The following is a 14,262-nucleotide window of genomic DNA, read 5'->3' as shown; positions in this document are numbered from 1 at the left end:
GTGTTTATTGGAGTACCTGGGTCTGCAGGCTGTCATCCCGCACCGGGGGCCTTCAGAAAGAAATAACACACACTGATATAGCACGCGGAGGTACAGTCACGAGGCTGCTGAAATGAATAGGTGTAGCCCGGAAAATGAGCAATGCTGTGTGCTATTTTATATTTTATTTGAATATAATGTTTTATTAATATTTTGTGTTTGCATGCTTTTTCAGACGTCAGAAAAAAATGTAAGTCGCCTTTTAAGGGACCACATAGAGATGAATGGTAAACATACTGTGTCAGATTATTATTATGAAATGGATTTTTAATTGCGTTATTATTAGGCTGTTATTATAAAGTATCGTAGCTTATACTTCGAGGATGCATACCACGTGCATGCAAAGCGTATCGGCAGGTTTAGGTGTATTTGTGCGTGTTACAGGTTACGGGTCTGTTTGGAATAAAACACAAATTAGATTGAAAAGGGTTCGCAAAGCTGTCAGAGCACCAACAGCTCCACGACACATAATACGCCTGATTTAACATAAAAATGTGTCAATAGATCATTGTTATTATCGCGAGTCATTGGGAGTTGGCTGTTAATGTTTTATTTGAAGCCGCCTGGTCAGTTCATGAAGGTAAAGCCTTCTCTGTAATATCACCCAATACATATAAATGTCTTACCCATGGCGCACATTCATATTATCAGTATTAGGCCTGCTATTATTAGCATCATTATGACAGTAACCTACATCGTAGCTATATGTCGGTCCAGGTCAGACGAATTCAAAGCCATGTGTTACCAAACGAGCATATATTTAAAGGAAAAGTTCATCATGGTTGACATTTTTTTTTCCCAAACATCTCTTATCATGCTACTGGTTTTGATAACTGACTGGATTCTGACCACTGACTTTTAGACCCGAGTTCACTGCTGATCATGAACCAACACGCCTCCTGCTCTCCCACGTGAAGCGTGTCCTCTCCACGGAGCTTCACCGACCTCTGGTGGTAACACAGCGGTAGTGTGATTAAAAACTGATCTAAACCTTGAAAGCAGAGATCCAGCAACTCCCTCACGAGATGAAGAGTTTCACTGGTGTTGCATTGTAAAGGTTCGGCCAGTTGGAGCCAATACCACAAGTGTTAGGACCTATAATTGTTCTTTAAGCTAAGCTTCAACCTATTGACCCCATTGTGTGCCCCAGACGGTTTATCCTCTGACCCCCACGTTGGGCTAAGTGGCTTAGTATTGTATACCAGACTATAACTCATACGTGTGCTGCAATCTTCAATGGTGTTATAGCATTTGAGACCAAATTAACAATAGGTGGTGAACAAACATCTTTATTAATAAAGGCTTTATCTGTACACATGCAACCCGGTTTGATACCCGTAATTGCAGCAAGACAGAACTACACACTGGAGATCAGGCGAGACCAATTGAATACTCTAAGCATGCACATCAAAATGATACTTCCACTGGTTCAGGTTGAGAAGCGTCTGAAAGGTTGGATGAAGAGCAGAGATCACTGAATGAAGCACATGACAGATTCCTAGTCATTGCTATTACAAGAGTGGTGGATCTGTGGCAGAATATAACATCGATGTAGAGTTCATGTATTTAAAAGAGGCCGTCGGTGAAGCACTGACTTTGCAGTGGAAGTTTGAGCAGGTACATTGGTTTTCAGTTTAGTCAATTTCACTTTTTTATTGTAAGGTAATAACACTCCTGACCACTGGGCGCAGTGATGTGTACATTGGTAGTTTATTGGTTGATGGTGTTTTGGGTGGTGAGAAGCCTCTGGTACAAAACGGAGGGAAGTCAAATTAAAGATTAATGGAAAATAATTCCCAGGAAAACTAGTCTACAAAGATGTCATACAAAGGAATAATCCACATGAGTATCAGAAGCGTGTGGCCATTACTTCACCACTGTGGCTAACTGGCCGTTACTCAGCGGCGTACAGTGGTCCAGCCGTCATCATCAGTCTCGTTCTTGATGCGACGAGCTTCTTTCTCAGCACGCCAAGCCTTCTCTCCATCAGCACCCTCACGCTCCGCTTCTCTGGGCCGCTCCTCGCGCTTCTCCTCGCCGCCACGACGCCAAGAACCTCCTCCTGAGGAAACAATGGAGCTCATTAGAACATTGTTTTACAACTGTAGTTTGGGAGTTTATAGATTTATCCTCCCTGGTACTTGCCATAGCAGTAATAAAGGTGAACAGCGACCTCTGCTGGCTGAATAATACACCCCCACATAGTGTATCCCAATTGTGGTTTTTTAAGATAGTGCTAAATAACGTCCACACCTACTTAAAAGTGATTTGTTCCATTTAGTTACTATTTGGAGACTCTAGTTGTGTCAAGTGTGCCTGATGACTTCTACAATGTTTGGATCTGTATCCTGGATGTTGCTGAAAGTTTTGTTCAACCATAAGCCACATTTCAATAAGAACGTGACGAATATACGTCCTACAGCCTTTAATAATGTCACATATTTTAGGGAAACTGTTGCGGTGTATCCGTGATATGAATGTTATGGTTGTATCTAAAAATCCCACTGTGCTTACCCTCCTCTGGCTCTTTGGGTGGGCCTCTGACTTCACGGCGCTCAATATCGCGAGGCTCCTCACGGCGAGGCTCCTCACGGCGAGGCTCCTCACGACGAGGCTCCTCACGACGAGGCTCCTCACGACGAGGCTCCTCACGACGAGGCTCCTCACGACGAGGCTCCTCACGACGAGGCTCCTCACGACGAGGCTCCTCACGGCGAGGCTCATCACGGCGAGGCTCCTCACGACGAGGCTCCTCACGACGAGGCTCCTCACGACGAGGCTCCTCACGACGAGGCTCCTCACGACGAGGCTCCTCACGACGAGGCACCTCACGACGAGGCTCCTCACGGCGAGGCTCCTCACGACGAGGCTCCTCACGACGAGGCTCCTCACGGTCAGTGTCCTCTTTGCGAGAGTCTCTCCAGCAGCTTCCTCCTTCCTCTGCACCTGCCCTCCTCCAAGTACTCTCCTCTCTGTGAATATAGTTTCAGCGATTAACATGACTGTGACCCAACGCAGAAAACATGACTATGACATACTCTCCATTCCACAAAGGCATAGGTCTATCAGGCCCACCTGACTGGGCGGTCTCTTAAGTTGTCGCTGTTTTTTTCCTCTGCTTTATCATCCTCTCTGTCCCCACTGGCATTATTACGGGGAGGGCCCCAGCTGTCCTCTCGGGCCTTCTCCCGCTCACGCCAACCACCTGTAGCTGTAGCTGAAGCATCACATCACATCACATTACATTGCAGCACAGAGCTGCTCAGCAGTCTGCTGATTGAATAAACCCGGTCTCCGGGTAGATTAGAGGACAGGCTTACCGGGTCGGCTCAGGGGCTTCCAGGGTTTCTCTTCGTCGACATCAGCACCACGACGTGGCCCATCGTCCACGCCTCTCCTTCCACCTCTCTCGTCATCTCCTCTTCTGGGACCCCAGTCATCATCAGCCCCACGCCGGGAACCCCGGGAGTCATCCATGGCCCTACGGGGACCTCGATCATCATCAAAACCGCGCCTGAAACTGCCGCGGTCATCATCGAAGGCACGCCTCGGGGCACGGTCATCATCAAAACCTCTGCGTGGAGCACGGTCCTCGTCCATCCCTCTGCGTGGCCGGTCATCATCATCGCCGAAGCCTCTGCGGGGTGCTCGGTCATCTCCGGCCCTGCGAAGACCTTCTCGCCTGAAGCCCCCCTCTCTGTCCTCCTTCTCCTCCTCACGTCCCTCTTGTCTCCATTCCCTGGAGACAGCACGGGCATGGTTAAGAGGAGCCTCTCATGGTTTAACAATAACAACAGTCGGATGAGATAGAGTCACCAAAACCTACCTGTCAGGCACAGGACGACGCCGCTCTGAATCCCCCTCCGTGCGCTTCCTCCATCCTCCTCCTCCTTCCTCCTTCTCAGTCTCCTTGTCCTCCTTCTCGGACCAATCCTGTGTAAGCAAAACATATCAGTCAAGACACACTGTGGCATTAGATCAGTGTCACTCAAAGGTCCCTTCATTGGTCCCTACAAGGCTTTAATGGTTTAGCCCGTAGTCCATTACTCTGCACTCAGTCCTTGAACTTATGAGACAATATATTTGGGCTCCCTTCCATCACACTACCATATTAGGGATGACACAATACTTTATGACAAACTATTGTGATCAATTGTCTTGCATTGTGTCATTATTAAGTTGCAATATGTATACATAAGTGTAACCTTTACTCATTTTACATCGGAATTACATATGTAATATATTTCTATTCTAGGCACCATGGTGTTAATTACCTGTAAATCCCACCCCTTTATATTTGCATGAATATTCCACTGAATGTCAAGCTCAATAACTAGTTTGTACCTTGGCTTTCTCCTCAGTGGGGGCCCTTTTCTCCTCCTCGCGGCGGTGTTCTCGCTCCTCGATCTCCTGTTGACGAGCACGCTGCTTCTTTTCCTGCTCCTCCAGTTTGCGCAGACGCTCCTGGTACTCTCTGTCCTCCTCCTCTCGCTGCTCCAGTTCCACGCGGTCACGATCCTCGCGCTCTGCAACAAAAGCAGAAGACATGTTCAAACTTTGACAGAATATGCAGGGCATGACATACTCCGAGTGGCTGCCACGATCAGAAAACATGTTCCTGACATTTCCTTTGTCACGATCAACTTCCGTCCAAAAGTCACGAGCCAACCGTCAAAACAACCACAGCGGCCACATGGTCCTCCCGCCTCTCGTTAGTGACCGTCCCAGTGCACATGTGCAAACCGAAATGAATTACCTTTCTTGAGTTGCTCCTCGTGGATACGCTGTGCATCTTCCTCTTTCTGGCGGTAGAAGTTGTTACGCCTGTCCTCTTTGCGCTGGATCTTCCTTTCTTCCAGGCGCTTCTTCCTCTCCTCCACCAAGCGGTCCTCGAAAGTATTCAATTTTTCCTTCAAAGACAGAATGGAGAATTTGAAACCACCGTCAGTCATACAGTTATTCTGCCACTCTGCTCTAGAAACAGTATTGGTTCCAAGCAGAAGCCATTACTGCGGTACCAGCAGGGGACACTTAAGTTGTTTTGTGCTCAAACAACCACAAGGTAGTATCTCGGAGCAAGGCGGAGCCTATGGAAGCGTCATATCCACTCACTGTACATGACGACAGGTTGGCAGACAGACAGCTGATGCACACCGGTTCCTCTGCATGTTTGAGGTGACGTCACCATACTGGACTTTAGGCAGCTTGTACTATGCCGATGCTCTTACCTCATAGATGAAGCTACGGGCAGCAGTTATTTTGGACAAGAAGCTTTCTTTGTCCTCCATCATCCTGGACATGCGCTGCTTGTGCTCCAGAGCCTTCTCCCGTTCAACTTTCATGTTGCTGATCTATAAGAAAAAGAAAAGACAAAACATGAAATTCTAGATACTCACCTGGGTGTATTCAATGTCTCTGATCTATGCATGTCATTTTTGAATCAGTATTATTATTGATTTTGGTTAAATACCCTGTCTTCCTCCTGGAGCTCCCATAGTTCCATGTCCTTGATGCGCTGCTCTTCGTAAGCCTGTTTGATGAGAGGAATCTCCTCGAGACGCTTTGCCCTCTCAAAGTAGTCAATCTAGAGAGAAACAACGATTAGTGTCCAATTCACACCGAGGTCACTGATATTTTCACTGACGCATCACTCGGTTACCTTCTTCTCCTGGTTCTTCAGACGCTCCTGGAGTTCCCTCTTCTCCTTCTCCAGCTGCTCCACCTGCTTGGCCATGATGAAGTCAGGGTCCAGCTCCTCAAGGTCCTGTACAAAACACAGTTGTTCGTCTCACCTTTTGACTTGATATTACAATGATATATTTCTGAAATATGGAATTCAACCGAAAGAGCAATCCACAGTTTACCTCAATATCAATATCTTTGAAGGCTTTGGCTCCAAGCTCGGTCTTCTTGATCTGCTCCAGTCGCTCACGGACAGTCTTCTTCTTGATCTGCTCGTGCTCCTGCATGATGCGCTCCTTCTCCCTCTCTTTGGCCTCCTGGCGCAGACGCTCCTCCTCGGCTTTACGAACCTTCTGCATCTCGGCCTCCCGCTGCTCCAGCTCCTCCTTCTCACGCTGGATGTTCAGGCTCTCCAGGCGCTCCTTGCGCTCTTCAATGGTCTGTCTACGGGCCAGGATGCGCTGGTGATCCTTGCGGGCATTTTTCAGATAGGCAGCAATGGCCAGCTGATTCTGCTCCTCGCGCTCTTGCTGAGAAACGACAAAAACATCAAAATGTAGCTTTGAGTTGCAGAACAGAACACGGTGCCAGAAGACACTAATCATGAACTAGAGTTTAATACCACATGGAACTACATGCATGCGTCTGTTAAAATTATGTGGGAGTAGGTACCGATGTCACTGATCAGGGGTCTCTGTGTGTCTATTTAAACTCACCAGGATGGAGGCAGGCTTGATGACCTGGATGGCTTTGGCCAAAGAAGACGACATGGCGGTCAGCTGGTTCCTGATCTGCTCTGAGGGCATGTTCTGCAGGAAAGGACCAACGGGGGCGTCCTCTTTGGTCGAGTAGTTCAGGTCGGAGCCAAAGCTCAGAGTTCGAGAGGTGTGGTCTATACGGACCTTCAGGGGAAACAGGAATGTCAGATAAGTCAACACTCTTAACTGTAATAACACTTTTGTTGGTTTATAAGTAATTATTTTATCTGATTAGTTGATGCATAATCTCTTCTGATCTTGGTCTCACCTGCAGATCACAGTGGCGGGCCGCATCCACAATGGAGCGCTCTAGTTGGAAGGCGTCCACAAATGGAACGAGGGAGGCCAGACGGGTGAACTCGATGCTTTGATAGATCTGTGCCACCTAATGAAACGGATGAAGAATGATGAGAGATCTCCACCATTACACTGTAGGTGTGATTTAGGACAGCATTGCAGGGGAATCAAACAGACTGGAGAGAGTTACCTGTTGCAGGAGCCTCAGGATGGTGTTACTCTGCAGGTGAGGGACGTAGTGCTGCAGATCAGATTCCTTCTCTGCCTGGTCTTTCACCCAGTCCAGCACCTGATAGGAGAGCAAGTTTGTTAGCACTTGATTTCACGAATCAAGTGAATGTCATACAAACTGCAGTTCACACTATAAAGATGGATTGTATATTTTCCCTGGCAGATTGTTTACCTTGGTCACTCGTCCGCTCAGCTTCAGAGGATGAAACTCGACTTCAAGCCAGTTGTAAAGTTCTTTTATATCCGGTACAACATACTGCAGCAAGTTAAACCTCACCTAGAATGCACACACAAAAATATCAATTTCTGAAAACATCTGAAAGCAAATATCAATGAACAATTTTACAAGATCAGGTTAAAAGTGAAATTTCAAACAATTGAGGTTTTTTCTTTTTAAACTTACTAAAAAAGGTATTCAGGGGCACTGTTCAACCCTGAAACACCTGACAAAGCTCTGTTTTGCAGATAACGTACCATGTCATTGATGAGACTCTGCCGGGTTGGTGGAGACTGCAGGCCCAGCAGGGTGGCCAGCCTGCGGTGCTTCTCTACAATGATGCCGTCCATGTCCAGCAGCCGGGCAATGTCGGTGCGCTCAGGGGTGATGGGAATGGACAGTGTGGCCAGCAGGACTCTGGTAGACATCCTGAAGATCGAAAGCAAGCATCATTAACCGTTTGTTCACCACCAGAGACACATTTGTGCACTTATCTACGGCTAAATGAATACCATACCTCTGCATCTCATCCTGGGTCAAATTCTTACGCATCTCCCTTGAGAGGTGATAGAGCCGGTGGAGCGTGCATGCGTGGAAGAGAGCATTTCCAGATTTCCAGAACACAGTAGACACCTTGTTGTAGTAGTTGGCCATCAACTGGGGTTTGGGAGGCTTCTTGGAAAGAGCAAACAGGCCATGGATGTCTTCAACAGCCTTGAATGCTTCCTGGAAAAAGAAAAACAGCGAGACATTAGTACCGATATCATCTCCACTTTGATCATGTGTCACAGTTTTATTGAACAATATAGTACAATACTTGTGTTTCATCTTTCTACAGGTAATACACTATATTGTACAATACTGTTGACTACTTTCCAAAGCATTTCTGAAATATTTCATACATTTAAAGTTTTAGGAAGTGCTTTTAAACGTGCATGCATGATAATATCATCCTTAGAGAGATTTAGTGTTGGGTGGACGGACCTGCCAGAGCTCCATGCTGATGGCGCTGTCCAGCTGCACCAGACGCGTCTCCAGGTGCATAGACTGACTTTCGGGGTTGTTCAGGTTGATGGCCGTGCTCTGGTTGTGGTGCCGCTGGATCTGGCCCAGATGCATACGCAGGTTGTCGCACAGCTTGCGAAATTCCGCTTTACGGGTGTACTGAAGGCAGAACTTGAATGCTGCAGAAAGGACGACCAGACAATATTTACAGCCTCTTGTAACATTCAACATGTCATTTACGGTTTAATTATTTTCTATGTAACTTTAATGATCCACACAGTATAATCTTATTGAAATTAGATACAATTAAAGCAATATTTCCATTGGAATTAAAATATATATTGTATATTGGGACCCAGTAAAACATGTATTATTACTAGTTAAAAACAACAGTGTTCATGTTGTCATTCAGCAATGAAAACAGATTAAGTATAGAACATTTTGTTGACAGTAACGTTAATACAGCCTTGATAAATATCACACTCGGTTCAGACAATTGGAGATTAAATGATTGCAAAATGTTCTGAACACGGTATTCAGTGAGTCTCTACCTTGCTGAGCAATGTCATGGTACAGGCGCTCCACCTTGGAGTTGTTCCTCAGCAGGTCCAGGCACTGGCGGTACGACTCCCACAGGAACTTCACCCAGGGAGTGAGAAGCAGGCGATCGGTACGATCCTGAGTGTCCTCTCCACTCACAGCACTCAGGAGAACACTTAAGTCACAACAGGCTCAAGGTTAATAATCCATCTTAAAATGATCAAGCACATGCTAACTACCGTATACTCTAGGGCTGGGCAGTATGGACTAAAACAAGTGATACTTTTTGACCAAATACCGGTACCTGGATATTAATATCGCGAAGATATTTGAGGGTCGACTATTGGTGCTTTCAGTAAATATTTACACAATGAGAGTTATGATAAATAATCCTCACTACTGTGGATATTATGACGTAGTGGGTAAAGGCAAATAATAAAACAGCTAGAACTGTCTCCTAAATTACATCACTTTCTGTAATGCAGCTTTTAAAACAACAATCATCTGACTACAATAACAAATCAATTTGATTCTCCATCCAAGAGACACTTTTTATGCTTCAGAGAAACGTGATTTCTGCATCTTACATTTGAGCCTACTCACCTTTCAGGAGTCTGGATGTTATCCAGATCCTCGATGTCCAGGACCATCTGCTGGGACTCCCCCTTGGCGGTCTCAGTCTTCTCCTCTGCCAGCTTCAGGTAAGCCCTAACCACATCCTCCAGGGATTTGATATTCACCTGAAAGCAACAACAGACGTTAAACGAACTCCATAAAACTACAACAGCCAACCGATCTGTGCAACATCAGCAGTTTCTCCTCACACACCTGCTGGCAGATGTTCTTGTACTGGTAGAGACCCTCCTTAGCCAGGTGGCTCTTGCGGAGATCCACGCACAGCTCCAGGTACTTGAGCATGATGGGCTCGTGGATCTTCTGCCATGTTCGATGTTTCTTGCTTTTGATGACATCGTATAAAACATCCAAAGCTGGCTGCTTCTTATCGACCTCAAGAAACTCTGTGTAAACACAAAGAGAAATGGACAAACATAAGCTCCATCGCAGGTTGATGGTACCGTTAACCGTATACATTTACCACTGAAGCTTAACATCTCGCACCAGTCCCACAGCCGTGGTTAGCTACATAGCTGAATCAGCCTGACTGTGTTAGGCCCAGGGTGCTTGATGATCGGACATTAGCATCAACGCTACAAGAGAATAGAACCGATAGCGCCAACAAATTGACAGTAATGTCAGCAAAGAGTCATTGCCAATTACGTTTCAAAGTAATCACGGTCATCTAAAAGGCCTCCTAAGATACATTTCTCAAACGTAACTGGCTTAATCAATGGTCAGTCACACACTAGAATGGCCCAGCCGGTTAGCTTCACACGAACGTAGCCGTACGAAAGCGGTAGGGCTTCCTCGTCATTCAAGCTAACAGTTAGCTTGGCTAACTCCACCGCGGCATAGTGAGCGAACTAGCTAACGTTGGCTAATGTCTGACATCTGTGAAACGTGAAGATGTATTTCTACTCACCGTTTGCTCGTTTCAGAGCATTCTCTGGCCTTTGAAAATACGCCGGCATGTTGGTGGCGTTTTAGTGAAACTCTAATTGGCTGACTTGAGTGAAATTTTATCAATTTCACCACTCCATCCACGCCACGCACTCACCCGTTGCAACGGTGCTGGCTGAGAAAGGTTGAACCTCGTGAGCGGCCTAGCTCGGGTTGCCTCAAGCATTATCCCCCTTTCACAGTGTCCACTTCACGAATAGAGGAAAAGTACCAAGAAATTCAGTTTTGTCTCAACCAAAAACTACAATACATATTAAAAGTTAATGTATCCGTATTCATGGCGTCAATGTAGTTATTTCAAATTACTGATCAAATCATAATATGTATACTTTGTTAACTAACAATCATCTATTATTATGGGTAATGATGTATGTGTTTGTTTATTTAAATAAGTGTTCCTTTAAACAATTTGATACAGATACATCACAATGACAATAACAATAATTATTTGTCATATCTTTTATACATGGTTACACATTGTTGCAAAAGAGCCACTTTGTAGCTATATAGCTGTAAGTTATGTTGGAGTATCCTGAAATAGTTCTCTCGATTTATACGTAGGCTGTATTTGACCAACAATTATAAATTGTGCTGTCACATAACTCACTGATAAGTGACCATGGGTGTTGTTAAAACGTTTCAAATGAATAAAGTGTGTTAAATAAGGTATTGAGAACTGTAACCTCACAAAACCTAATAAACCGGGGGTTTCTACAAACCTGGCAGCTCTGGGTGTATAAAGGTCCCGTATGCGCTCAACTAGTGGTGTGTTCAGGTAACCCTCGTTAAAGAGGAACTTTGTCAAACTAAGTAGGGTTCATACCATTGACTCAACTGTATATAAAGGTTTATATTAAACTTCATATTATAGTCAGTATCAACAGATACTTAATATAAAATGATCAGACTGAAAGAAAACATGATCAGGACATTGCTGATTTTGTCCGAGTCTGTTTCATTCAAATAATAAATGATTATAACATTACCAACATTGAGATAGATTACTATGTCATTGTAGCCAGCGCACATGTATCAGTTGATTTACATCAGAAGTGTAGGCAGCACCATTTATTTTCATTTGGCGAGGTATTTTTAAGTCTCGTACAGTCGTATACTTTCAAGAACCCTGAACGCACCATTACGTCTGAAGTATCGCGAGCTATATGATTGGTTGTCAGCAGCGTGTCTCCTCCCCACAATCCTGTCCCGGAAGAAGGAAGAGGTTTCTCAAAAGAGAAAACAGTCTGTTGACAGCAGAAATCACACCCAGACACCCACCTCTGTCTTATTAAATCCGTCTAGCGTCACATTTGGACTGAGCGGGAGCTCTCAAGGTACTCTACGGTTGAATGAGCGTCCACAGAAAGTCGGTGCTTGGCGTGTCATGTGCAGTTAATTTGTGACTCTGAACTCTTTCAGGTTATGGAACATGGCAGCAACTGAAACGCAGTTTATGTTAAGCGTCGGATTAATCGGTAAGTTTCCGTTCACAGGTCGTTTCTCGCCGCTCGGTTGAGATTTTGACGCCTTAGTACGTGCAGGAGAATCACGTAATATCAGTGTAACCCAAAAGTGTCTCATCAGCAGTGCTCCAGGTCCCGCCTTGGTTCACGGTTCCTGCCTTTTAGGCGTTCCTAACAGAACCCCAGAGAACCCTGTCCGATGTGATGTTATATGTCTGTCCATCTTCTAATAGGTGATCATGTATGATGTCCCCTTTTGGTATCCCCCCCTGCCCAGAGAAAGATGTGAATGGAGACACACTGTGGGTGTGGTGCTTTCCCTCTGTGGGCTCAGACCTGAGGAAAGTCCTGCTCAGCAAGTGCTGTCTGACTCAGGACGGCCGGGATTTCCACACCTTTGTGTTTGGTCAGTTCTGTCGCACCTGGTACTACATCACAACCGTGGAGGTGCAGGAACCTACAGCACTAAACAAGGTACGGCGTGCAGAGACTCTGCTGATATTATGACAAGGAACAACGAGAGTGCAGCATTTCTATCTAATATTCAAATTTATGAGTTCTATTTTTGTCTCCGTTATCAAGGTGACTCATTTTTCAATAGTTGTTACGGCGAAAGACTTCAACCCTGAGAAGTATGCTGCACTCAGTAGAATACTCTGCAGGTACAGTGTTCAGCGCAAATGAAACTGCTTGTGCACTTTTCCTTTAAGAGTTTTTTTTATTTCTATTTGAGTGTTGTATTTTTGTCTATTATCCAGGATGTACATCAAACATGGCAGTCCAGTGAAGATGATGGAGGCGTATGTCACTGTCCTCACTAAAGGAATTTGCCAGAGTGATGAAAACGGCTCGTTTCTAATTAAGGATTATGATGTTCGGAATGCGTACTTGGCTGGTTCAGTCAAAGGTAAGACGTCGTTAAACAGGAATACTGACCCGCAGTGAGTTAGGTATGTCCTTTTGGTGACATAAGCAAGTCCTACAAGGGTGTTATTAAAGATATGTATATGTTTTATCACTTGTTTAGTGATTAACTGCGATCTAATGCTGAAAAAACTGAACTGAAATTGATTGTGGTTCATAAAAATTCACTTGAAACACAATCTAGATTCCTTCAGAGTAAAAGTGGGCCATCCGGTTTACTCCCATGTATCTCTATCTATAGATGTGGTGTCCCAGTTTGGTATGGAGACCATCATCCTGTATACCGCTCTCATGCTGAAGAAGAGAATCGTCGTCCATCACCCTCGGATTGAAGCATTGTTGGAGTTTACGAGGTGCATTGAACACTTAAAATTCCAAACATTTGCCTTGAAACTTGAATCAACCCTCTGTTGTGGAGAATATTGTCATCTGTTGGCAACTCTTTGTCCGTTTCCCCTCAGAGTTCTGCCGACTCTGACGTGGCACAGGAAAGACTGGTCCATCCTGCACCCGTACGTGCACCTGACTGATACTGAAGTAGAGGATCTCAAGAAATGCCCCGGTGAGGCTGCCTCCTGGTTTGTTTACTCTGATGTCTCCTCCTCAGCCACCCGTCTGCACAGTGATCTCATGGTGGGGAAATTCATTATTTATGCACCAATATGTTCGTTCCCTCCGCAGGCTATGTAGCAGGTTTTGTAGATCCGGAGGTGAGCAACAGATCGGATTTGTTTGATGTGTATGTGAACCTCCCAGACGGCGTCATCACGGTATCCCAGAGTGCCAAAGGTACCGTATGCTCAAAGAGAGAGAGAGCAGTATGTTTCCAAGAGAGCTTTGATTCATGAGAGCGTAGGACAACATTTCCCTCGGACTCATGCTAAGTATCGCACCACAGAGTCCATGGCGATGGGGAAGTTGCATAAGGACATCGGCCACCTTATTGTCCAGTCTGCAGAGGATGCTGAGCGGTCCGATAGTCAGGTCATCAAGGTGAGAGCATCCGTAGAGCACAGTTTTCAATCAACAATTGTAAAAAATAAAAAATGTATTCCTGAATCTAACATGACGACCACACATCAATTCACAGGATATTTCTGTCAAGACCAAAGAGATCCTTGCCAACTTGGTGGCCCTGGCTGACAAATGTGAAGACTGTAAAATCACACTGGAAGGTTTAAAGCTGCATCATTTCCCTCCGGCGACTGAGAACTTCCTCTTTCATTTGGCAGCTGCCGAGCAGCTCTTACGGATATGAACCTGTTTCCAGACACCGTGCTGCAGGAGGATGTTGCTGTATGGACTCCAGCTGTGTTGCTCTGTGTATGTTGGGATGATTACTGTTGTCTGGAAGGCTTGTGCACCCTCTCACCACTTTCACGAGTGTGCTCGAGGCACTTTCTCACAGTAATCTTCACGTGGGGTTGGAATCTTGAGCTCCATTTTTTGTCTTAAAAAAAACCAATGAGCCACACTGCTGCACCGGCTGACATGTTGCTTCATTCCATGGCCACTGTGGGTCATTTTG

General features: G+C 45.4%; 2 protein-coding genes across 3 annotated transcripts; one reads left to right on the top strand and one right to left on the bottom strand.

The window, feature by feature from the left end:
* Window positions 1–1,310: 1,310 nt before the first annotated feature.
* Window positions 1,311–10,465, bottom strand: eif3s10 (eukaryotic translation initiation factor 3, subunit 10 (theta)). The gene is made up of 22 exons (XM_079280774.1): window positions 10,310–10,465; window positions 9,598–9,788; window positions 9,373–9,509; window positions 8,781–8,944; window positions 8,209–8,408; window positions 7,742–7,950; window positions 7,482–7,653; window positions 7,180–7,284; window positions 6,967–7,065; window positions 6,748–6,864; window positions 6,438–6,623; window positions 5,904–6,251; window positions 5,699–5,803; window positions 5,510–5,623; window positions 5,268–5,390; window positions 4,796–4,949; window positions 4,384–4,565; window positions 3,866–3,972; window positions 3,360–3,778; window positions 3,115–3,256; window positions 2,554–3,011; window positions 1,311–2,101 (listed from the first exon to the last, which is right to left on the bottom strand). Exons 1-22 carry the CDS (start codon window positions 10,356–10,358, stop codon window positions 1,938–1,940), a joined length of 3,945 nt encoding a protein of 1,314 aa, XP_079136900.1. The 5' UTR covers window positions 10,359–10,465; the 3' UTR covers window positions 1,311–1,937.
* A 1,130-nt stretch (window positions 10,466–11,595) lies between these two features.
* Window positions 11,596–13,992, top strand: dennd10 (DENN domain containing 10; the record flags this gene model as incomplete). 2 transcript variants are annotated; one of them, XM_079279821.1, is made up of 10 exons in its annotated part: window positions 11,596–11,681; window positions 11,767–11,822; window positions 12,088–12,284; window positions 12,393–12,472; window positions 12,569–12,717; window positions 12,976–13,087; window positions 13,196–13,296; window positions 13,416–13,523; window positions 13,633–13,727; window positions 13,825–13,992. In XM_079279821.1, exons 2-10 carry the CDS (start codon window positions 11,777–11,779, stop codon window positions 13,990–13,992), a joined length of 1,056 nt encoding a protein of 351 aa, XP_079135947.1. In that variant the 5' UTR covers window positions 11,596–11,681; window positions 11,767–11,776. The 2 variants fall into 2 exon arrangements, with proteins under 2 accessions (XP_079135947.1, XP_079135948.1); XM_079279822.1 differs by lacking the exon at window positions 11,596–11,681 and having other exon boundaries at window positions 11,691–11,822; window positions 12,044–12,284.
* Between the last annotated feature and the right edge of the window lie 270 nt (window positions 13,993–14,262).

Source organism: Melanostigma gelatinosum (assembly GCF_949748355.1).
Source record: "Melanostigma gelatinosum genome assembly, chromosome: 12".
Taxonomy (NCBI): Eukaryota; Metazoa; Chordata; class Actinopteri; order Perciformes; family Zoarcidae; genus Melanostigma; species Melanostigma gelatinosum.
The sequence above is the reverse complement of the archived record's forward strand: the minus strand, read 5'-3'. Positions and strand labels throughout refer to the sequence as shown.

What these genes read in the sequence shown, in the direction of transcription:
- eif3s10 (XM_079280774.1), bottom strand. Translation starts at nt 10,358, where the DNA reads ATGCCGGCGTATTTTCAAAGGCCAGAGAATGCTCTGAAACGAGCAAAC. An exon ending in AGAGTCTCATCAATGACATG is followed by an intron (nt 7,285 to 7,481) that starts GTACGTTATCTG and finishes TGTGCATTCTAG; the next exon opens with GTGAGGTTTAACTTGCTGCA. An exon ending in TCCTGAGGCTCCTGCAACAG is followed by an intron (nt 6,865 to 6,966) that starts GTAACTCTCTCC and finishes CCGTTTCATTAG; the next exon opens with GTGGCACAGATCTATCAAAG.